Source organism: Mustela putorius, unplaced genomic scaffold (genome assembly GCF_011764305.1).
Source record: "Mustela putorius furo isolate JIRA1106 unplaced genomic scaffold, ASM1176430v1.1 tig00000242_pilon_pilon_pilon, whole genome shotgun sequence".
NCBI lineage: Eukaryota > Metazoa > Chordata > Mammalia > Carnivora > Mustelidae > Mustela > Mustela putorius.
Genome location: NW_025421325.1, coordinates 10,717,064 through 10,742,023, shown reverse-complemented (window position 1 = coordinate 10,742,023; position 24,960 = coordinate 10,717,064). Strand labels below are relative to the sequence as shown.

Sequence of the window (24,960 nt, the reverse complement as noted above, 5' to 3'; positions counted from 1 at the left end):
GTCCAATCTGGAAAGAAGTTCTATCATGGGCAAAATGCTACCAAATATCCTTGTTGTCTTATTTCAAAACATTGCCCCAGGGGCACCTGGGTGGCTCAGTGGGTTAATAAGCCTCTCCCTTCGGCTCAGGTCATGATCTCGGGGTCCGAGGATCGAGCCCCACATCGGGCTCTCTGCTCAGCAGGGAGCCTGCTTCCTCCTCTCTGCCTAGATCTCTGCCTACTTGTGATCTCTCTCTGTCAAGTAAATAAATAAATAAGTCTTTAAAAAAAAAAAAAAAGGCCCAGCCACCCCAGCCTTCAGCAGCCACCACCCTGGTCAGTCAGCAGCCGTCAATATCAAAGCAAGATCCTCCACCAGCAAAATGATTATGACTGAAAGCTCAGATGATGGTGTTTTTTAAGCAAATAGCATTTTACACGTAAAATATGTACATTTTTTGTTTTTTTTTGATATGTACATTTTTAAGAAATAATTCTATTGTGTACTTAATAGACGACAGTATAGTGTAAACATAACTTTTATATATACTAGGAGACTCCAAAATTCATTTGACTTGCTTAATCACAATATTCACTCTATTGCAGTGATCTGGAACCAAACCTGCAATATCTCTAAAGTCTTTATATATATAAATATTATACACACACAGACACACATTCAGGAAGAAGTGAGGGTTGAGAGAAATCTAAGTAACGTGACAAAGGAGGCAAATAAATAAAATCAGGGTATCATTGGTATTAAAATGGGGACAAGAAATCCTGGAGGCATGAGAACTAGGAAGGGAAGGAGGGGACCGACCGGCCGTTAATAGATGAGTCCCACTCTCCTTGCAATCCTGCGTTTTGTTCTAGTACATATATATATATATATATATATATATTTTTTTTTTTTTTTTTTTTGTACTCTCAGCTTGTGTTTAAGGTAAGCGTCTTCAGATAAGTTTTCCACTTTGCAATCCACATTTATCAGACTCCCATTCCCCTAAAATAAATGTGTACCATTCTACCATTTTGCTGTTCTAGGACCCTTGGTAACCTCTTTCATTGCAGGGAGGAGAGGGGAGGGATTTCAATAAAAAATTTTTTTTTATCTCCACTTCTTCACAATTTCACATCAGCAGTTTTTGGGTGTTAATACAGTTATTTTAGAGTGTGGATAAAAGACATGTCCAGAAACTTGGCGGTGCTGACTCATCATGCTTGCCTCGGTAATTTCGTCACTTCACCTCACATGTATGTTTCCACTGTGTCTGTGTGACAGAGATATTAGCACTCCAAGTCTCCTGGGTTTCAGAAATGTGATTTGTCTCTCCAGATATCAAAGACATTATTTGTACATGAGATTCCTTCCCCCGCTCTCCTTTATCTGAGAAATGTCATTTCAAGTGCAACTACCATGACCTGCAAAAAATGACCTCATATTTATCAGTTGGCAGAGAAGAATTAACTTTTTTAGGTTCTGAGTACCTAATACTGCTGGTATAATACTAGTGAGTCAGATTGATTGTGCAAAGGAAAGACTTCCCAGATCTTTTATGACATACTTAAAAAAAAAAAAAAATCTAAGATTTAGTAATATTGTGGGATGTGGAGCTATGAATTCTTATGTTGAATAACACAAGCATTCTTGGTGTTCAAAGCTTCAAGAGTAAAGAACCTTCAGTTACCTTAGCTTAGACTCCTCTATTAGCTATTCTACCACTAATTTTTTTTCTTTTAACGGTAATCTTCACAAAGAGACACACTGGAAGTGATGGGTATATTTCAAGAATTTTATAGGAAAATCCTACCAATTTAATTATAGTTATCCAGAGACTTAAAAATGTACATGGAAAAGGTCATATGAGAACTTAAAACTTACTTTTTTTTTTTTTTTAATCTATTTCAGACACGGAATCGTTTTGAAGGAACAAGGTCAGAAGTGGAAGAGCTTATGAACAAAATAAGACAGAATCCCAAAGACCATAAACGAGCAAGTCAGTTCACGGCAGAAGGCTACTTGTATGTACAGGAAAAAAGTAAGAGGACCTCCAGCAGTGATAAATAACTAATGAAAAATTACTTTAAAACTCTTACTGTAATTACTCCTTTTTGGAACAGTTATTCCTACCACTTCCTTTGCCCCCTCTTGTCTTAGAAGGTATATTTTGTATTGTGGGGGAAAACACATTCTTGCTCTAGGGAAAGGACAGTGAAATTAGGAACTCAAGGAGCACCCCACTTTCCAGATGCACCCTGGAATTCTGCATCACACTTGGCTAAAACTTGCTTATAAGGATGCCAGAACTTGGTGTAAGGCTGAAAGCGAGGCGAGGTATTTTTCCTCCCTTCCCTTCATCCCTCACCGTCCTTATCACCTACGCACACGCATATGCACATTCATATACATATGCACACCCTCCCCCTCCCACAGCCCTCCTTCTCCATGCTCAAGTCAACAGGGACATATTCCTCCTATTCCTTTACATCAGTTCTTTCCACACCGATCTGAGATCATTTGTTCTTGCTAAAATTATCAGGGTGATTGCAGATGGCTATAAAAAATAGTCCTAGATGGCATTCTAACTTATCTCATGGAAGTTTTAGTATTGTTGCTCTCAGTGGATATGCGGTGTATAAAGTGTCCTTATTTTGAAAATTAAGGCACCTAAAAATTCTTACAGACTTTTTGATAGTTTGGTCGTATTTTAACTGTTCAGCTTTTAAACTTTACTTCATTAACTGTAGAACCCGAGTACTGTTTAGTAGACGGGAGGCGAATGCGAAAATGTTTCTGTATTTGCTGTTTTCCTGCCTTCCCACACCTAACTGTAGCCCAGCGCCTTTCAGTTTTCAGTAGTGTGGCTGATTTACAAGACTTTCCAACCGACTGCTGGAGTAGGAGAGTGTACTCAGGGAAGAGCTGTGGGGTAGCTACGCTTCCAAGTGAAGTTAATGCATCTGTGGCCGGCACAGTGGGTCTTTTTCCATTTGTCCTTATTCAGTCTGTGCTTCCCACAGTCTTCATGTCTCACAAAGAGGAGTTGCATGGCGAATAGAACTTGGAATCTTTCTGATGCTTTAGCTTTTTAATCTCAGTTTGTTTTGAATTGGAAATAACTAAATTAATGTGTAGGTTGGAGACATAAGAAGGATAGAATTTTTGTATTATATGCCCCTGATGAAAGTTATAGGAGACTTTAATTTTTAGATTTATAGCTGTTGTTCAACTTACTGTCTTTAAGAGGAAGTGGGCTGAGTCTAGTTGGAAGAACAGAATGAAAACATTAGGGGCAACATCTACTCTTATTAACTGTATGCCAGATACCTTGCTAAACTTTTTATACACCTTGTCTCATTTAATCCATTAAAAAACCCCTATGAAGTGCACAGTACTATTGTTACTCCATTACTGTTACTCCATTTACCATTGAGAAAATGGAAGCACCGTTGAGAAAATGGAGAGAATTTCCCCTAGATCACAGGTTCTGAATGCTGGAATTGTCAGTCCGTGTCACGCTATCTAGGATATTACCTGGAGTGTGGACAGCTGTGGAAAAGCCTATATGCTCGGGTCAGATGGGAGTCAGGAAAGGACAGTGGCTTAATGAATGCGAAGATGTTGGTGTTAGGGAACAGAGACTCCATTTTGAGGATAGGCTTTGTCATTTTTCGGGCATTTGGTCTAAGCTTAAGTTCTTTAAAATTAAAGAGATAATAATGAACCATCCATTCATCCATTTTTCTTAGTATTTAGTGAAATATCTGCACAGTATGTTCTGAACCATAGAATAGGATACAAATGCTAGCTATTTGTAACACACACACCAGTGGTCCCTGGATTTTGGTTTTTGCACTCCTGATGACCTGAGGTGAGATTTACTATGGTCTAGTAACATTTTTCATTCCCTACTGCCCCCAAAACAATGTGAATGGCTAATTTTTAAAGCTCAGTGGATTCCTTTTGAATGAGTTCTTTTTTCCCTCCTAAGCTTGTCCTTCTTGATTTTTAGGTATAGAAATTTTGTTTGCAGGCAAAATGATGGTGATAAAAGGTGTTACTTTTTTTTTTTTTTTAATCTTTACTTGGTAAAAACACAACTGTCAACTTCTTTAGGGAGTTAATTTTGTTATGATTGGACTTTTACTGGTTTATACTAGATTGCTAGGTATTCCTCACACAGACCCCTGTCTTCCAAGAGCTCAGGTGGTGATAAGACTGACTTTACAAGAGGTAAAAAGAGGTTCTGAGAATGTTCTGGTTGTATGTGAACCGCTCACCTCTCTGTGCTTCAGTTTTCATTTTAAAGCTTAGCTTTACCGTCGTTAGTAAGGACAGCTGCCTACCAAGTTGCTATAGTGAGTTTAACACTCCTGTAGATGCTGGACTAGATGCTTTTTCTCAGCATTGTGATTCTTTGATTGCATCATTTTGAGAGGCCAGAACCGAATGCAAACCCATCACGTACATTGAATGGAATACTTGAAACCCTTGTGAGATCTTAATACCTGGAAATAAACAAAAAATATAGTTCACAATGAAGAGATTTTTAGGTGTAAGATAATGGCCCAGTCTGGCAAACTGTTTGAAGAGTATGTCTTCAACTCATTGCTTTGTTGGTGAAAAGTATTGAATCTTCTCTCAAATAATCTCTTAGCCTTCTTATTTTCCCTACTTTTTTGCTTTTTAAATTGGAATCAACAGTGTTGCTGGTTTGTTTCCTTGAGCTTATTAGTTGATGCTTAATGGGTTTTTCCTCTTTAGTAATATGTTTGAAACTCTGTGTATCTGCTTATTTATGAGGAAAAATGTAAAGTTCTACTTCTTGTTAAAGGGCCTGCTCCATTTGGTTCCAGTTGGGTCAAACACTACTGCATGTATCGGAAAGCTGCCAAGAAGTTCAACATAATCCCGTTTGAGCACAGATCTGGGGGAAAACTTGTAAGTATTTGATTATATATTATGTGTTCTATATGAGAGGTAGTTTTTGAGGCTGACGTTTTATTCATTGTTTTATTGGTTTTATTTCCTTGAGAGAGAGCATGATCAGAGAGGGGGCAGAGACAGAGGGAGAAGCAGTCTCCCCACTGAACTGGGAGCCCGACACGGGACTCCATCCCAGAATCCCAGGATCATGACCTGAGCCAAAGGCAGATGCTTAACCCACTGAGCCACCCAGAGTCCGAGGCTGACATTTTAATGTTGTTTATATTCTCTAATGATAAAGACATTATATTTTGATTTTAGGATTAAAATCTTTATTTTCTTTCTAAATAAAGTAGGCCAGTGAACAACAATTCTTGTGGTTTTTGGATTGTATGTATGGGTTTTTATGGTCAGGAATAGAATCCTTTTATGTCACTGTTCTTGGAGGATAAAATGAACACGTATAATGAGCTTTCACAATTCATTGTTCTGTCAGGATGGTATTTGCAAAGATCTGATATGCACATGTGTATTCACAGCCCTAAAACATTGTACAGTAGATAGTTTGTAGTGAATTTTGTTGCTTTACATTTAGACTTACAAAGTTCTCACTTAGGCCATTCCCAGTTAGTTAACTACTCCTCCCACAGAAATAAATTACAAAAAAACACAAGGTAGCAAAAAGACCTCAGGAATTGGCTCTGTAGGGAAGATGATCGTTATTTGGGTTTTAAATAGAAATGGCACCTCAGGGGAGCCTGGGTGGCTCAGTGGGTTAAAGCCTCTGCCTTCGGCTCAGGTCATGATCCCAGGGTCCTGGGATCGAGCCCCTCGTTGGGCTCTCTGCTCAGTGGGGAGCCTTCTTCCTCCTCCTCTCTCTCTGCCTGCCTCTCTGCCTACTTGTGATCACTGCCTGTCAAATGAATAAATAAAATCTTAAAAAAAAAAAAAAGAAATGACACCTCATAGCAATAATTGATAGTCTGGAGGCAAAGCTCTTCCACCAATATTGAATACAATTGGTAACACATTAAAAAAGTGGGGAAGACATAGCTTATTGGGTAGATGGGCATGATTTGCTTGGGTTTCTGTTTACAGATACTTTGCCTCTTCGTGAAATATGTTTAAAACAGCTTATAATACAGGCATAGTTTTTGTGATAATGAAATAGATGTGGAAAATCAAGGCCATGGAGAAGAGGAAGAAGTGAGGATATCACTCGTAAAGGCTGTTGGGCTTAAGATTGAGTATAAGGTTCCTGTCAGGACTAATTCAGGTGCTAATGCATGTCTGCTTAGTGATGTCTCTGTTTAACCATCACATAATAAAAAATACGCTTCAGAATAGAAGTGTATTTCAGAATGTCACATGACTGCGGCATTTTGAATATTGGCATACTTGAATGTTTGTTTAATATTACTTAGAGATTCTCCTATTTTAGAAAATATAACAATGTTCTAGAAGGAGGTACATGGGGTCTTAGAGTTTTTTCCTTAGAACCTGTGTTCCTGCATTGCTTCCATTATGGATGGTTTAGCGAGGTAAAACAGTGCCTTATTAAAACAAATTAAATATGAATTCAGAGTGATCTTCTCTGGAAACAAAACCCGCATTGATTGAGTGGTTCTTGCTTCCTATGATCACAGTAGCTACGTGGCCTTTTGATACATAATACCTTTTAGGTAGATTCATATAGAATTGAAGTTTTTATAGGTCAAGAATGGTCATATATTGCCTGTTTCATATGATGTCACATAGTATGAATTAAAAATTATTCCTTTTTAAAAAAGAGTGTAATAAAAGAATAGCAAATATTCTGGCATGGGGAAACTGTTGTTAATCTGTCTTTTAAAATTAGTGCTCATGAGGTCTGGTTTAGTGTTACTGTAATCAAAGTAAGATCTAGAAAACTTTAAGGAGAAGAGGATGACATAAATGATTAAAATTATAAATAAGGATGCCTGGATGGCTCAGTCAGTTAAGCATCTGCCTTTGGCTCAAGTCATGATCTCTGGGTCCTGGGATCTAGCCCCATGTCGGACCCCTGCTCAGCAGCCAGTCTGCTTCTCCCTCTCCCTCTGCCCCTTCCCCCACTCATGCTTTCTCTTTCTCTCGATCTCTCTCTCTCTCTCATATAAATAAAGTCTTAAAAAGAAAGATTATAAATAGTGTTTAAACAGATTTGTTTGAAAGAGAATAGGATAACTGGACTTAAAATCTTGAAACTTGAGGGGCGCCTGGGTGGCTCAGTGGGTTAAGCCTCTGCCTTCGTCTCAGGTTGTGATCCCAGGGTTCTGGGATCGAGCCCCACATTGGGCTCTCTGCTCAGCAGGGAGTCTGCTTCCTCCTCTCTCTCTGCCTGCCTCTCCTTCTACTTGTGATCTCTGTCAAATAAATAAAATCTTTAAAAAAAAAATCTCTTGAACCTTGGGGCACCCCCTCCCCAATATAGGGCTCTTTAGTGTGTCTATATTATAATTTTTGAGGATGTTTAAAATGATTTTTTGCAGGGAGATGGAGAGGTGTTCTTTTTGAAAGAATGTACCAAGAGGCATACTGACTCCATTGACAGAAGATTTTGCTTCGATGTGGAAGCTGCTGACCGGTAACTTATTAGAATTCTTGCACTTAATGAAAGAGTACTATAAAAAATGATTTAAAAAACAGAGGTTAATTGAAACTGAGATTTCCTTGGCCTGAAAGAATTTTATCTTTTTACATTTCCAGGCTTTGTATTTATTTTGACCTGTTTAGTCTTCGTCTCTGTGTTTAGTTGTGGAGTGATAGCTTGGACTTGGCTGGAGTTTGAAGTCCTTCTAATAAGTAATTAAAAAATTACCTTGAAGCATTTCATTGTTGATTGAAGCCTAATTGTGGCACTGAAAGAATAATGAATGAAAGTGAGGGAGTGGGTGACAAAGCTGATGAGAGATGGTGGGTTGTTAATGCAGAACAATACTCGTTTTTGTGTGTGGGAATTTTCGGTGTGTGTATTCTGTATGTGATGGAGGCTCATAGGCAAACTGTTTATTTAAAGACTGCTTATCTTTTCCCTTGTATGACTTTCCGTTATTATAAAAGAATCTTTGCCAGCGAGGAAGGAGTTAAAAAAAAAAGAAAAATGTACTTCTGATAATATTACTTCTCTGGCATTTCTTTCTGTGTCCTCCTGTCCTACTAAGAAAAATCTTGGTACTCATAGAATATTTCTTTAGTAATGTCTGACAGTATGGTGGTTCCTCACCAGTGCTGGTTTTGGCAACACTGGTCTTTAGAGAAGGCTGTTTCTTAGTTGTATAACAAAAGTTTACAGTATGAGATTTCTGTAATAAAAGTTCATTTCATGTCAGGATCCATGAATACAAAAATAATTAAGCCTTCCTTTTCCCTCGGATGATGGAGCCTAGTGTATGGGTTGGATGCAGAGAGGGGAGAGCTATGCTTTCCTTTCCAATAAATGAACTGAGATCACATACATAAAAAGCATGCCGCTAGGCACCATGATAAATTTGGCACCATCATGAGAAAGGTAGTTGAACAAGCATTTTGCCAAGGCTGGAATAAAATGAAAGAGAATGTCATTGTGGAAGGGGTTCAGTTTCAGACCAATAAGGACAGGTTTAGAGACCTTAAGAAGAGTTTCAGGCTGTGCAGTACAACTTGAGCATCTGCGGGTGTCGACCTGTAGTGGGCATTTACTGAGTCCTAAGTGTCAGACAGTGCCAGGTGTTCTGAATTCATCTGTGATTTATCTCATTGAATCCTCACCACAGCCCTATCAGGCAGGTATCATCCTTCCCATTTTATGATTGGAATCTGGGCCACAGAGAGCTTAGGCGATTTTCCCAAGGACATGGAGTTGGTAAGTGGAAGGGCGGGGATTTGAACTTCTGCATTCTGCCTCTGGAGCCCATTCTACCACTCAGCAACTATACTATAAGTCTGAGTATCATCTGTAATTGTGACAGTCCCTGAATAACTGACAGAGGTGAGTCAGCAGTGTTGCTACCAGAAAATGTAATGGGGTTAATCTGATTTGATTTGAAAGCAGGACACTTCTAGGGCTTTCATATATCATTCTAATAGAGCGTTTATTGTTTTTGCCTAACCCCGTATTTTCTCTAAGACTTGATCATGCCAAATGCACTTGGTCAACGATGATCCTAGATTGACCAGGGATTACTGGGGAGTTACTTTACAAATAGAGAAGGGGGCAGGAGATGTTAGAGGTGATCTAGTGGTTTTTAAACTGCTTTATAAGGTTTATAGGCTTTTCGAATAAAATCTTACATTTATGTATATGTGAAACAAAAAAGAAAGTTCCCTTATTGAAGTAGGGTCAGGGGGCCTGGATCCTTACTTTTTCAGCTTCCTCCTTGTAGACATCTCTAATTTACTTCTGTTGATACCCAGAGCTGCTTTTTCGGAAATCGTGGCTGGGGGACCATTAATCTGGTCTAGATAGATGGTCGAAGAAAGGCATATAGAAGGTCTGACATCTAATTGATGACTGATGGATTATTTGGAGTCAGCTGGGCTTGAGACTCCTAGGCAGAGTGGATGGCTCCTGTGACGGTCTGGAGCCAAGGGATGATGTGGTCCGTTTGAGAGCCCCAGAGAGACCAGCAGCACTAGAGCAGCCAGGAGGAGTAGGAGAAGAGGCTTGAGATGCTGTCAGTAGCCTGATATTGAGGTTTTTTAGTTCAGTCCATTAAATGGCATTTATATTTTTAAAAACCCACTCTGGCAGAGTAAAGCCTGCAGGCCGCAAGGACAGATGAAAGGCGCTGTGTTAGTGTTGGTAGCCGTGGGAATGGAAACTAAGGGATCCATCTGAGCCGGAAGTTTAGAGCTAAATTTAGAGACAAATTGAATGTTGGAGTATAGAGCAAAGGAGGGAAAGGTTTCTGGCTTAAACGACTAGGTAATACCATTTGCTAAGATGGAAAACCAAGGAGGCCCAAGGGTGGAAAACAATGAATTCAACTGTGGTCATGTTGAGTTCGATTGCTGTGGGTCATTCAGGAGGAAACCCAGTGGGAGACTGGGTATAGATTGGCAGCTTTGGCAATATTGGACCCCCCCATGGCTACACCACGCTCATTGCCCCAAATTTCGTGGACCTCTCCATCTTCAGCTATTGCTCTTTTTTTTTTTTTTTTTAAATTCCTATGGCTATCTTATTCTTTCTTTCCTTCCTTCCTATTCACATGGTTTCATTCTCAAAGTGAATCACTCCGCTGTCGGTATTTTTCTTTTTTCCTGTGTTTTGAGCTGCTTTTAGAATCTTCAGCTACTTAAATGGTTTGTTTCCAATTCTACTCCTTTTATAATTCTTGGTGATTTCAATACTGCCTGAGATGATCCTTTTCGGCACTTTGCTTCTTGACTCCTGGAACTCCTCTCCTTCGCTCGTCTTGTCCTTGACCCAACCTCAGCCATTCACTCTCATGGTCATTGCTTAGGTCTTGTCGTTCCAAGGACCAGCAGCCACCTAAGAGTCTCAGCCACAAGGCTTTCTCTGTTTGGCACCACCTTTTGGGTTTCTCTGCTTCTTTCTTGGTAAGCATCCTTAGAGCCTCTCTCATCAGTTTAGCCTATTGTTACTCAGTTTCTTACACCTTCACTTCCTTTCTAACCTGGTTTTAATTTCATGGTCAGTCATTATAGTCACTCTTTTAATTATGCTCTATTGTCTTTCTCTTCCTTTATTAGATTTGCCAGAACAACCCCAACTAAACTCTGCCTTCTCTCTTCCTGGAGAAACGTATTTAACCGTGTTCCCCAGGATCACTTCAGATTCATGACCACTAGCCACATGAGCCATTAATTCTAACTACTAATTGTGTTACATTTTCTGGTTCCTTCATTCTCCTCGTTGATGAATATTTCATATATTTCTCTTTCTGAGCCTCTGACACTGCCTCATTTCTGATAATTTTGTGTCCTATTTTGTTGTGAAAGTAGAAGCAAAGAGATCATCCACTGTCATAAACGCCCCCTCCATCACTGTGTCCAGACACCCTGCCTTCCCTTCGTCTTTGTGCGAGCTGTGTTCCTGAGCCTCTCTGTTCACTTCTCTCTCATCCTATATTTCTACTCCACAATATCACTGAAGCAATCTTCTTTAACCTGCAGATGGCCTTTTCTACTGGATTATTCTCATCAGCACACAAAACATTTTTTTTTCATTCATCTTAAAAAAAAAAAGGCTACCACTATCACCAATGAAAGACCCTGTCTTGACCAGTCTTCCCTTTTGTCTGTTGCCCATTTCTCTCCTCTAATAAACAACAAAACTTCTTTGAAAGCTGTTGTATTAAGGTCTCATATTTTCTTCCTCCTTTTTGAGCCGTCTCCAGTCTTTGTTTCTCCTCTCCACTGCAGTTGTGGAGTAGCTCCCTGCTGAGCAGAGAGCCTGATGAGATGCTGGGCTTGATCCCAGAACTTCTGGGATCATGACCTGAGCCGAAGGCAGAAGCTTTAACCCACTGAGCCACCCAGGTGCCCCTGTCTTTCCTCTTCTTCGCTAGCAGCAGCATCTGACATGACCAGTCACACTCTCTTCCATGACCTACTTGCTTCACTTCTAGAACATCATATCTGCCCAATCGTTTCTCCCACCCCACTGGCTTTTTGATTCTTAGACTCATTTACAGCTAGCTGCTTTCCCAGACCTCTTGATGTTGGAGTTCTCTGATGTTCATCTTAGAGCTCTTTTCCTCATCCTCAACCTTTATCTTGTCCAGCCTCATGGCTTTAAGTGCCATCCTTATGTTGGTAACTCCAGCATTTATTATCTCTACCTACATATTTTCCCTGAATTTCAGGTTCTTATCTGGCTGCCTACTCAGTATTCTCAGTATTGCTTCTGTGATGCATTTTGAACAGTGTGGAGGTGGGAAATCTTGTTTGTTTTGTAAATTTTCCCAGAATTCTTGGAACGAAAACAGTCCCTTTATAGGATCTAACATTTATATAAGTCTATTCAGTCTTATGTAAATACTAATATCATAGAAATATTTTTTCAAAAATAATACATGTTTATTTTGTGTCTTTTTCCAAAGCTTTTTGGTTAACTTAGAAAATAACTTTCTTCGTGTATGTGTCTCCTTGAGTCTCTAGGATTATGTTACTTTTTAGTTAAATTATTGACTCCTCTTGTGTTTGCTTATTTCTTTATTTTTAAGCAGGGAAACATCTATTCAGAATTGATGTTACCAAAGGATAGTATTTATGGGGCTGTTAGGTTTCTGCTACCAGCTCCCTGCCCCCTTGCCCACTTTTGAAACAAAATTTGGAGGGAGCGTGAGGGTACTTTGAGGTCACTTCCCTAATTCTGGGGTTTTGAAAGCTTATTAGTGAATGAGATAGGCTCTTCTCTTGTCTATTTCTCCAGTTCCTGGCCAAGTAGACTACTGGGAATTGTAAGGAATTTGTTCCTTGTCTATTAGATTATGAATTCCATGAGGGTAGAAACCCTGTTTTAGGATTACTTGGTACTGCAGTACCAAATGTAATGCTTTATATATGGTGGGCATTCACCAAATTTGTACTGAATTAAATGAAATTGAATTGTTTAGAAGTGACAGAACTGGGATTAGATTCAATCAAGCAGCTGTCAGTCAGCTGTCCTTTTCTTCTGTACCATGCTGCAGAGCTGTGAGCTCCAGTGGTTTTTTGTTTTCGCTTTTTATTTTGCTTAAAAAAATAAACTTAACTCATTATGGAGCAGGTGGGTATTGTAAATGGGTTTCTGATGGATTTTGTAGAGAATTCCTATTGGGTACTTTCCTATTGTAATTTCACAATTGATTGCATATGCTTAACATAAACATATTTTGTCATCTTTCCTGTTATCAATTTTTGCTGTTTTTTTTTTTTTTTTTTTTTTTTTTTAACTCCTTGGTTTGGAAAAACAGTAACATTTTGGCAAGAGGCAATGCTTCCAAAACTGCAGAATGGAGCCTGGGCTTGCATTTGATTTATGTAGCTATAAATCAAGAGCTTTCACTTAATTGTTGCACGAGTTGAGATCAAGTTTGATTGCATGTAACAGAAAAACTCAAAATAAAATGGCTTAAATGTGCAAAAGTTTATTTATTCCCATTTTTTGGAGAACCTAGAGGAGGTCAGATCAGGGTGGATATCATGCTTCTTGGTGCCAGATCTAGCTCCCCCTTGTGCGGGGCTTAACCTCCCAGTCACCTTAGGTCCAAGATCCCAGATTCCACTTCTACAGCACTGTCTCTTGTAGGAACACTTTCTAGAGGTTGAACATAACACTTCTGATCACATAACAATGTGAATGGAGTTGTGTGGGTATACCTCATTGCAAGAGAGGCTGGGAAATGCTGAGTCAGGGAAGTTGCTGTCTTTTGTTTCCATACATCCATGTGCTCTTCTGATTTGGGGGGAATCTGTCACTGACAATGAAAGAGAGAATGGTTGGTGGTGGGGGTCCAATTAGCCACTGCTACTTTATCAATGTTAAATGGATCTGTGCTTCATTTTCCTCCTCTCGGCTCACCAGAAGTTTGCTTTGACTATTTCAGCTAAGAACATTTAGGAACATGTGCTGAGAAATCCATCCAAAATGTGAAAAGCCAGCCCACAGAATGGGAGAAATACTTGCAAATGGTATATCTGATAAGGAACTTGTATCCAGAATATATAAATAACTCTTATAACTCAATAATAAAAAGACAAGTAACCCAACTAAGAAATGGGTAAAAAAGTATTTGAATTAGACATTTTTTTTCTCAAAGAAAATGTACAAGTGGCTGGTAAGTACTTAAAAAGATACTTAATAGAGTTAGCCATTAGGGAAATCAAAACCACAGTGAGGGATGCCTGGCTGCCTCACTTAGTAGAGCATGTGACTCCTGATCTCCGGGTCACGAGTTCAAGACCTATATTGAGCATCGAGCCTACTTAAAAAATAAATAAAAATAAATAAAGAAACATATTAAAAAAAACAATGAAATACCACTTCACACCCACTAGGGTGGCTATAATTAAAAAATCAGATAATAACTAGTATTGGTGAGGAGTGGAGAAAATGGATCTTTCTCATACACTGGTGGTAGAAATTTAAGAGTGTAGCTGTTTGGAGAAGAAGTTTGGCGTTCTTCAAAAAGTCAGTGGAGTATGTTACTCTTGATCTCAGGGTTCTGAGTTTGAGCCCCATATTGGGTGTAGAGATTACTTAAAAATAAAATCTTAAAAAAAAAATTAAACATGAAGCTATCATGTGACCCAGAAATTCTGCTTCTAGTTATATATATATATATATATATATAATGAAAACCTATATCTTCATAAAAATCTTGTATGTGTATGTTGATAGCAGCCTTATTCATAATAGCCAAAATGTAGAAACAACCGAAATGTCTGTCAGCTGATGAATGGGTAGATAAAATGTGCTATTCATACAATGAAATATGGTTTGGCAATATAAAGGAATGAAGACTAACATGTGCTATGATGTGGATGAACCTTGGAAACCACATGCTTAGTGAAATACGTGAGTCACAAGAGACTACATGTGATATGATTATATTTATATAAAACAGCCAGGATGGGCAGATTGTTAAAGGCAGAAAGTAGATTAGTGGTTGTCTAAGGCTGGGGGTTTTGAGGGAAATGGATACTAACTGCTAATGGGTATGGAATATTTTGGGGAGATGATGAAAATGTTCTAAAATTGATTTTGGTGATGGGTTATACAACTCTTAGAATATATTAAAAGCTGTTGAATTATATATTCTAGGTAAATTTGATAGTGTGAATTGTATTTCAGCAGAGCTTAAAAAAACACAGCTGCAAATAAGGACCATAAGTAAAGTAAGGCTTTTAAAATGATACAAACATTCAGTACCTCAGACCAGCCACATGCCAGATACCACAGGCTGCGAAATGATCATGTCACTCATTTCTTGGGGGAGAAGAGGATTTTGGGTGGCTAGTTTCTCCCTGGCAAGCTGTAGCATATCAGAAGATGCAGCTTTCTTCTCTAAAGGACGAAACACCATCCGTTCCTCCTGCCCCAACAATTTTGTTATATAAGGTGCTTTTGCTTCCTTTGCATGCTTATCACATGCCTCATTGTGCTGTGACCCCCACACATTTGCTTGATAAATAATTACCATTGTGCGAGGTTCTCCCACACATCCCATTCAGGCCCTGCTTAAAGAAAATGCTTCCCATTTTACTCTCATTAATCTGACATTTCAGATATTCTGTTGGTTTGGTTTTGCCTGATTCCTAGTCTATTTGTCTTGAAGGGTGGCAAGATACTGGTTATGTTTTTAATTCACCCATTTATGTTTTCATGATGACAGTGTGTGGAGGCAGTGGCCTGAGTATCTGGAGCAATGAGCGTTTTTGCATGCTGCTATGCCGAAGACTTGATTTCACAGCTATGTGCATGGTACCATCTTGTTTGTCCCTTGAAAAGTGAGTTAAGAACAGGTTGCTTCCAGAAGCCCATGGAGTTGGGCTGAATAATAATGTTTCCGTAGCACATTAACTGTGGTAGCATTTGTGAGTATTTTATAGAGCATGTCATTCGGGTATCTAAACTATTGTTGACTGTGTTTGGCACTTAGGAGGCAAGAATGAGAAACTAAAAGGCCTGACCTTGAGGGAACTCACAGGCCAAGAGCGTTTCAGAGGTCTGAGGTGCTTTAGGGACTGTGAAGGAGTAGAAGTGGGGTTGGCTGGGAAAGCTTGCTAGACAAATGGATGGTTAAATTGGATCTTCAAGATCTGGTAACAGTTTAGAAACTCAGAGGAAGGGTTGCCCACGGCAGAAGGAGTCATAGGAAGTCTTGAGAAAACATATTGAGATAATTCTTTAAGTCTAGTTCTCAACTGTGAGTGTTTGTGTCTGGAGACACTGAGATTGTCACTCCTAACATCTAGTGGATGGAGGTCAGCCCTGATGCTAAATATCCAGCACAAGACAGTCCTCCGCAACACAGTATCATCTGGTTCAATATATCCCTGTGTGGCTGTTGAAAAGCCCAGCTTTAAAGAGTTTGTAAAGGTAACAACCCCAACACATTTGTGGAATTGAAGGCAATTGTTGTTATTGTCATTGTTGTTTTTAATGACTCTATTTATGGGATATATATTTCAGTTAAAAAAATATAACAGCTTAATTGGTTATAGTTCAGGGGATGAATAAAACCAGAATGTGAAGGGACCTGTCAGGGCTGATGCATCATTCAAGAATTCTTAGATTCTACTGTAGAGGGACTAGGAAAGGAAGTCATTTTAAAAGAATTTAGGTAGAGCTGGTAGAAAATGAATTACATAGAATTAGAGACAGCATTTCTTGTCTCTGAGCTTCTGTGTTTTTCACAGTGTGTAAGATTTTGCCCTGAAGATGGTAGTTGATAGTTGCATACTGAAATTTTATTATACTTTTAAAATTTTATTTTATTTAAATTCAGTTAATTAACATACAGTGTATTTTTGGCTTCAGGGGTAGAATTTGGTGATTCATCAGTTGCATATAACACCAAGTGCTAATTACATCACGTGTTCTCCTTAATGCCCATCACCCAGTTACCCCATTCCCCCACCCCACCTCCCATACAGCAGTCCTCAGTTTGTTTTCTGTGGTTATGAGTCTCTTATGGTTTGTCTCCTTCTCTGATTTCATCTGGTTTTATTTTTCTCCCTTTCTCTATGTTACTCTTGTTTTGTTTCTTAAATTCCACCTATGAGTGAAATCATATGATAATTGTTGAAAGACACATTTTGTCTTGGTTCCAGTTTTTAAATGGAAAACTAAATTTACATTAATATGAAGTTGTTCTTGAAATACTTGCTGACAGACATTGAAATGTGGATCATAGTGCAGTTCTTAGCTTTTGTGGATAAAGTTGTAATGAACAATTGTATAGAAGTATGGACACATACTTTCATTTCTCTTGGATAATTACCTTGGAGTGAAAATGCTGGTGTGTGTGTGTACCTATATATTTATGTATATTTGGCTTTTTATGAAATTGACAGTTTTTTAGGGTAGTTTTCTCCTTCTGCCAACAATATATGTGAGTTCCAGTTGCTGTACCCCCTTACCAACCTTGGACTATGACAGTCTTTTTCTTTTTAGCTAATTATGGTTACTGATGTTGAATAACTTTTCATGTGCTTTTTCTATTTCTTCTGTTGTGAAGTGTCTATTCAAATATTTTGCTTATTTAAAAAATTATGTTGTTGATCTTTTTGTTATTGGATTGTAGGAATTATTTTAAGTATTCTGGATACGAATCCTTCAACAGATATTAGTTACGAATATTTAATCTGGCTTGCCTATTAATTTTCTTAAGTGTTTTTTGATGAGAAGAATACCCTAATTTTGATAAAGTTGAATTTATAAATTATTTTTAAAGATTTTATTTATTAGAGAGAGTGCCACGTGTGAGTGGGGATAGGGGCATATGGGGAAGGAGGGGGGAGAGAGAATCTGAAGCAGACTCTGAGCTGACCTTGGAGCCTGACTCTGGGCTCAGTCTCACCACATGACCTGAGCTGAAACCAAGAGTCAGAGACTCAACTGAATGAGCTACCCAGGCACCCCTGAACTTTTCAGTTTTTTAAAAAATTTATTGATAGAGCTCTTTGCTCTAAGAAATCTTTATCCCAGGATTATGAAGATATTTTCCCATGTTTTCTTAGAAAAATTTTAAATTTGTTTGCAACCTGTGAAGATTTCGGGTGGTGGTGTGATGTGTGATGTGTAGAGTAGGTATCTGATTAAAATCTTTAAAAATTTTTTCTTTTATCAAAATAGGTATTCTAGTCATCAAAAAACACTTAAGAAAATAATAGCAAGCCATTCAACTAAAAAGGACGTATCCAGAATACTTAAAATTCTAGCAATGAAAAGGACTTTGGCGCCATTGAACTGTTTTGGCATAATTGTCATAAATTATTTGACTATGTGTGTAGGTTTATTTCTAGATTCCCTGTTCTGTTCCATTGATCTATTTGTCCTTTGCCAGTTTTACACCATCATTATTTCTGTAACTGTATAGTAAGTCTCAAAGCCAGTTGTGAGTCCTCTGTTATTTTTCAAAATTGGTTGGCTATTGTAAATCCTTTGCATTTCCATATAAATTTTACAGTTTATTTCTACAAAAGCCTACAGTTCAATGTCACCAATACAGAGTTTTAATAATTCCTGAGTAATTACCATTTATTTAGTCTTTAATTTCTCTCAGTAATGTTTTATAGTGTTTAATATAGGGGTTATGGGCACCTTCATTTAATTTCTCTAAGTATTTTATGTTTCTAAATGTTATTTTTAAAGAATAAGTTTTACTTTTCATTTTCCAAAGTGCTGTTAATACATAAAAATGCACTTGGTTTTTGTGTCCTAGAATATTGCTGAGTTGACTTATTTCTTCTTCAGATGTCTTCATGATTTTTTTATGTACACAATGGTATCATGTGTGAATAAAATAGCTTTCTTTTGGATTGAAGCTGTATGTCTTTTATTCCTTTACCTGTCTTATTGCAGGGCCAATACCTCTAATAAAATGATAAATGATATTGGAAATCTTAACCTTATTCCTGATCCTAGGGGAAAAGCATTTATTATTTCACTATAAAATATGATGTTAGCTGAAGATTGTTTGTAGATGCCTTTAACATGTTGAGGAAGCTTTTATCTATTCCCAGTTTTAATGATGAATAGATACTGATTTTGATCAAATATTTGTTATTGTCTATCAAAATGATCATTGAATATTTTTCTTGAACCTATTAATGGGTGAATTACATTGAATCTTCTAAGTTAAACTAACATTGCATTCCTGAGTTAACTGTACCTGGTCATGATGTATTAACCTCTTTATTGTCTGTTCATTTTGCTAATATTTGATTGAGGATACTTAAATGAGAAATTGGGTGTTATGTTCTTTTTTTGTAATGTCTGTGTCTGATTTTGATATCAGGGTTATGGTGGCCTCAGAAAAGAGTTGGGAAGTTTTCCATTCCCTTCTACTATTTAGAAATGTCTGTGTAATATGATATTGTTGTCCCTTAAGTGTTTCAGAGAACTCACCTGTGAAGTCCTCTTGGTCTGGCATTTTCTTTGTGGGAAATTTAAAAATTACAGGTAAAGTTTAGTGAGTAAAGAGGTGTTCAGATTATCTATTTTTCTTATTTTTTAAAAATTTTAAAAATTTAATTTGTGTGTGTGTGTGTGTGTGTATGTGTGTTCCAAAATTCATTGTTTATGCACCTCACCAGTGCTCCGTGCAGTACATGCCCTCCTGAATACCCACCACCAGGCTCACCCAACCTCCTACCTCCCTCCCCTCTAAAACCCTCAGTTTGTTTTTCAGAGTCCAATTTCTCATGGTTTGTCTCCCGCTCTGATTTCCCCCAACTCACTTCTCCTTCCCATCTCCCAATGTCCTCCATGTTATTCCTTATGCTCCAGAAGTAAGTGAAACCATATGATAATTGGCTCTCTCTGCTTGACTTATTCACTGAGCATAATCTCCTCCAGTCCCGTCCATGTTGGTACAAAAGTTGGGTATTCATCCTTTGTGATGGAGGCATTATACTCCTTTGTATATATGGATCTTCTTTATCCATTCATCTGTTGAAGGGCATCTTGGCTCTTTCCACAGTTTGACTATTGTGGCCATTGCTGAACATTGGGGTACAGATGGCCCTTCTTTTCACCACATCTGTATCTTTGGGGTAAATACCCAGTAGTGCAATTGCAGGGTCATAAGGTGGCTCTATTTTTAATTTCTTAAGGAATCTCCACATTGTTTTCCAAAGTGGCTGCACCAACTTGCATTCCCACCAACAGTGTAAGAGGGTTCCCCTTTCTCCACATCCTCTCCAACACTTGTTGTTTACTGTCTTGTTGATTTTGGCCATTCTTACTGGTGCAAGGTGGTATCTCAATGTGGTTTTAATTTGAATCTCCCTGATGGCTAATGATGATGAACATTTTTTCACGTGTCTTTAGCCATTTGCATGTCTACTTTGGGGAAGTGTCTGTTCATGTCTTCTGCCCATTTTTGACATGATTATCTGTTTTTTTTTGGGCGTTGAGTTTGAAGAGTTTTTTACAGATCTTGGAAATAAGCCCTTTATCTGTAATGTCATTTGCAAATATCTTCTCCCATTGCATGGGTTGCCTCTTTGTTTTGTTGACTGTTTCCTTTGCTGTGCAGAAGCTTTAGATCTTGATGAAGTCCCAAAAGTTCAGTTTGGCTTTTGTTTCCTTTGCCTTTGGGGACATGTCTTGAAAGAAGTTGTGGCCGATGTGAAAGAGGTTACTGCCTATGTTCTCTTCTAGGATTTTGTTAGGTTCCTGCCTCATGTTGAGGTCTTTCATCCATTGGGAGTTTATCTTTATGTATGGTATAAAAGAATGGTTGAGTTTCTTCTATACATAGCTGTCCAATTTTCCCAGCACCGTTTATTGAAGAGACTGTATTTTTTCCACTGTATATTTTTTCCTGCTTTGTTGAAGATTATTAGACCATAGAGTTGAGGGTCCATATCTGAGCTCTCTACTTTGTTCTGCTGGTCTATGTGTCTTATTTTTGTGCCAGTACCATGCTGTCTTGGTGATCACAGCTTTGTAGTAAAGCTTGAAATCAGGCAACGTGATGCCAGTTTTTTTCTTTTTCAATATTTCCTTAGCATATAGGAAAGCAACTGATTTCTGTACATTGATTTTGTATCCTGCCATATTACTGAATTGCTGTATGAGTTCTAGTAATTTGGGAATGGAGTCTTTTGGGTTTTCCATATACAGTATCGTGTCATCTGCGAAGAGAGAGAGTTTAACTTCTTCTTTGCCAATTTGAATATCCTTCATTTTTTTGTTGCCTGGTTGCTGTTGTTAGGACTTGTGCTATGTTGAACAGCAGTGGTGAGAGTGGACATCCTTGTTGTGTTCCTGATCTCAAAGGGAAGGCTGTCAGCTTTTCTCCATTGAGGATGATATTTGCTGTGGGTTTTTCATAGATAGATTATATGAAGTTGAGGAATGTCCCCTCTATCCCTATACTTTGAAGAATTTTAATCAGGAACAGATGCTCTATTTTGTCAGATGCTTTTTCTGCATCAATTGACAGGACCATGTGGTTCTTCTCTCTTCTCTTATTGATTTGTTCTATCGCATTGATTTGCAAATGTTGAACCACCCTTGCATCCCATGGATAAATCCCACTGGTCATGGCGGATAATCTTTTTAATGTACTGTTGGATCCTATTAGTTAGGATCTTGTTGAGAATCTTGGCATCCATATTCATCAGGGATAGTGGTCTGAAATTCTCCTTTCTGATGGGGTCTTTGCCTGGTTTGGGAATCAGGTTAATACTAACTTCATAAAAAGAATCTGGAAGTTTTCCTTCTGTCCCTATTTTTGAAACAGCTTCAGGAGAATAGGTATTATTTCTTCTTTGAATGTTTGGTAGAATTCTCCAGGGAATCCGTCAGGTCCTGGGCTCTTGTTTTTTGGGAGGTTTTTGGTCACTGCTTTTATCTTGTTACTAGATGCTGGTCTATTCAGGTTGTCAGTTTCTTCCTGATTGAGTTTTGGAAGTTTGTAGATTTCCAGGAATGCATTCATTTTGTCTAGGTTGCTTAACTTATTGGCATATAGCTGTTGATAATAATTTTTGATGATTACTTCTATTTCCTTGGTGTTAGTCATGATCTCTCCATTTTCATCATAATTTTATTAATTTGGCTCCTCTCTCTTTTGGATTAGTTTGGCCAGTTGTTGATCTTTTCTCGTTAGCTTTTATAAATTGGGGTTTCAAAGAATTTATTTCCTTGAATAAAGGAAATATTGTCTCTGTTAACATGCCTTTCTTAGTAGTATTCATTTCTTACTACTTCATATCTGTAGGATCTGTAATGGTACTTCATTTTTTTATTCCTGATACGGGAATTTTTGTTTCATTTTTTTGTGACATCTTGTCTAGAGCTTTATCAGTTTTGTTAAATTGTTTTTACAGATAACCCATATTGTTCATTTTATATTTCATTGGTTTCTGCTTTTATTTTTTTATTTTATTTTACTTACTTTGGATTTAATTTGTCTTTCTTTTAATTGCTCCTTAAGATAAAAGTTTTGATTTTCTATTTTATTTTTGAATGTAGACTTCTTTTTTGAGAGAATGCCTGTTGTGGGGAAGGGAAGGAGGGAGAGTCAGAATCTTAAGCAGACTCCACACCCAGCAGGGAGCCCCATGCAGGGCTCAGTCTCACAACTCTGGGATTATGACCTGAGCTGAAACCAAGAGTTAGACACATAACTGACTGAGCCCCCCAGGTGCACCTGAATGTAGACATTTAAATTTACAATTTTTCTTAAAAGAGCTGCTTTAGTTTGCATCCTACTGTTTTTTTTTCATCCTACAAACTTTTATGTGTTCTGTTTTCATTGTAATTCAGTTGCATATATATATATATATATATATATATATATATATATATATATATTTTTAAAATATATATATATATATTTTAATGTGAATAGGACATAAATGTTGAATTTTAACCCAGGTGTTATTTGGGAATAGTTTTACAAGTTCCAAATGGTTGGGGGTTTTTCTGTGTGTACTATTACTGTTTTTCTATTTTTTTTTTTTTAAAGATTTTATTTATTTATTTGACAGAGAGAGATCACAAGTAGATGGAGAGGCAGGTAGAGAGAGAGAGAGAGGGAAGCAGGCTCCCTGCTGAGCAGAGAGCCCGATGCGGGACTCGATCCCAGGACCCTGAGATCATGACCTGAGCCGAAGGCAGCGGCTTAACCCACTGAGCCACCCAGGCGCCCCTCTATTTTTTTTTAAATTATTTTCTATTTTTCCTTTATATTCTTTTGGTCAGAGTACATACTCTATTTTACCAGCACTTGGAATTTTACTAGACTTGTTTCACTGCCCCAAAGGTGGTCTATTTAGTAAATATTCTTTGTCCACTTAAGAACAATGAGTTTTCTGGTGTTGTTGGATATAGTGTTCTCTAAATGTCATCTCGATCCAAGTTAATGATAGTGTTGCTTGACTTCTATATTGTTTTGATTTTTAAATATTCTGTAAGTTACTAAACTAAGGGTGTTAAAATCTATGATTAGAATTTGCCAATTTCCCTTTAATTTTGCCAATTTTTTTTCACATATTGAATATTTGAGATTTGAGCATTGGTGCATTTTTATGGTTGTTACATCTTACTGATGAAATGACTCTTTTACTGGGATGCCTGGATGGGTCGGTTAGTTAAGTGTCTGCCTTCGACTCAAATCATGACCCCAGATCTGGGAATTGAGACCCATATTGGGCTCCCACTCATTGGGGAGTCTGCTTCTCTGTTGACGCCTCCTCCCAGTTCATGCTGTCTGTCTCTCTCAGGAAAAAAAAAAAAAAAGAAAGAAAGAAAGAAATGACCCTTTTTATCATTATGAAATGTCTGTTCCTGCTAATCTTTATTTTGAAATCTACCTTGATTGATATTGATGCAGCCATTTGTATATTTTTTTTCTTTTTTCATCTTTTTCCTTTTACCTGTATGCCTTTATGTTTAAACTTTGTTTTTTATAAGTAGTGCGTTATTGAGTTCTGATTTAAAAAAACCTAGCCACTTAGTCTTTGCATTTTAGGCAAGGTTTCAGTTAATTTATGTATAATATAATTACTGATTGTATGGGTTTAAGTGCACCACCATGTTGTTGTTGTTGTTTAAAGTAGGCCCCACACCCAGTGTGGAGCCCAATGTGGGCCTTAACCTCACAAGATCTGAGATCAAAATCTGAGCTGAGATAAAAAGTCAGACAATCAGTTGAGCCACCCAAATGCCCCTTCGTTTTGTTTTCTATTTGTCTTATTTTTCTTCTGCTCCTATTTTGCTTTCTTTTTAGTGAATTGAGTCTTTTAATATTCCATTTTCTATTTCTAGTTATGCTTCTGTGTATGTACATTTTTAAATCTGTGTACACTATGAATACCAATATACATTACTATTTTTACTTTATGAAATCAATTAGTAATCTTTTAAAAATTTGATGTTTTATTTGTGTATGTGATTATCTTTTTTAAAAAATATCAATATATTTATCCATTTTGATTTTGTTCGTTTCTTCCAATAGATCTGAGTTTCTGTCTTGTGCCATTTCCCTTAATTTCCTTAGGCTAAGTTAATGTAAGCTTTTCATATAATGCAGATCTGCGGGAGAATTCCTTCATGTTTCATCTGTCTGAAAATGTCTTTATTTTGCTTTCATTTTTTTTTTTTTTTAAAGATTTTAGATGAGAGAGAGTGAGAGCAAGCATTTCTAGAGCCCGATGTGGGACTCGATCCCAGGACGCTGGGATCATAGACCCAGCCGAAGGCCTGCTTAACCCCCCCCCCGCCCTTTTGCACATTTTTGATAGATGTAGATTTCTAAAATAAGCACTTCAAAGAAGTTGTTCTGTTTTCTTCAGGCCTCCCATTTTTTTTTATCATCATGATAAATCATCCATCTTTCTTATTATTCCCCTGTATGTCATCTTTTTGCTGCTCTTAAGAATTTTTTTTTTAAATGACCTGCATAGGTGTGGCTTTCTTTATTTTATCTTGCTTTGGGTTCGTTGAAGTTCTTGGATATTTGGGTTTATATTTCACAGCAAGTTTAGAAAATCTAAGTCATTATTTCTTCAAATACTTCTCCATTTTCTCTTTCTTCAGTTTCTGGGATTCCAGTTATATTATCTCTGATCAGTTGGTATTTGTTTTGGTTGTACCTGCAGTATTTTAATTTGTGGAAGTGACTGAGTGATGACGTGGACAGACTAATAGCACTGAAAGACCATTTATTAAGAGTTTCCAAGAGAACAGGGCATGCTATGCCACATAGGACCACATGGGCAATGCCAGGTTTTGGTCAGGAGTCAGGAAGGAGTGAGAAAAAATATCCCAGACCAGTCTTTATTGGGATTTTCACAGAAAGGCAAGGCAGAGAAGGAGAAGCAATTTAGGACTGACTAGCTTGAATAATATTGTCAGGCTGT

At 37.7% G+C, this 24,960-nt stretch overlaps 1 protein-coding gene across 1 annotated transcript in view; it reads left to right on the top strand.

Annotated features, from left to right (window-relative positions):
- Positions 1-24,960, top strand: part of ARHGAP10 (Rho GTPase activating protein 10) — a 317,977-nt gene that overhangs the window by 129,586 nt on the left and 163,431 nt on the right. The window contains exons 8-10 of the mRNA XM_045078333.1: positions 1,891-2,020; positions 4,817-4,923; positions 7,419-7,513. Coding sequence (XP_044934268.1) covers positions 1,891-2,020; positions 4,817-4,923; positions 7,419-7,513 — 332 coding nt within the window. The remainder of the gene's footprint in view (positions 1-1,890; positions 2,021-4,816; positions 4,924-7,418; positions 7,514-24,960) is intronic.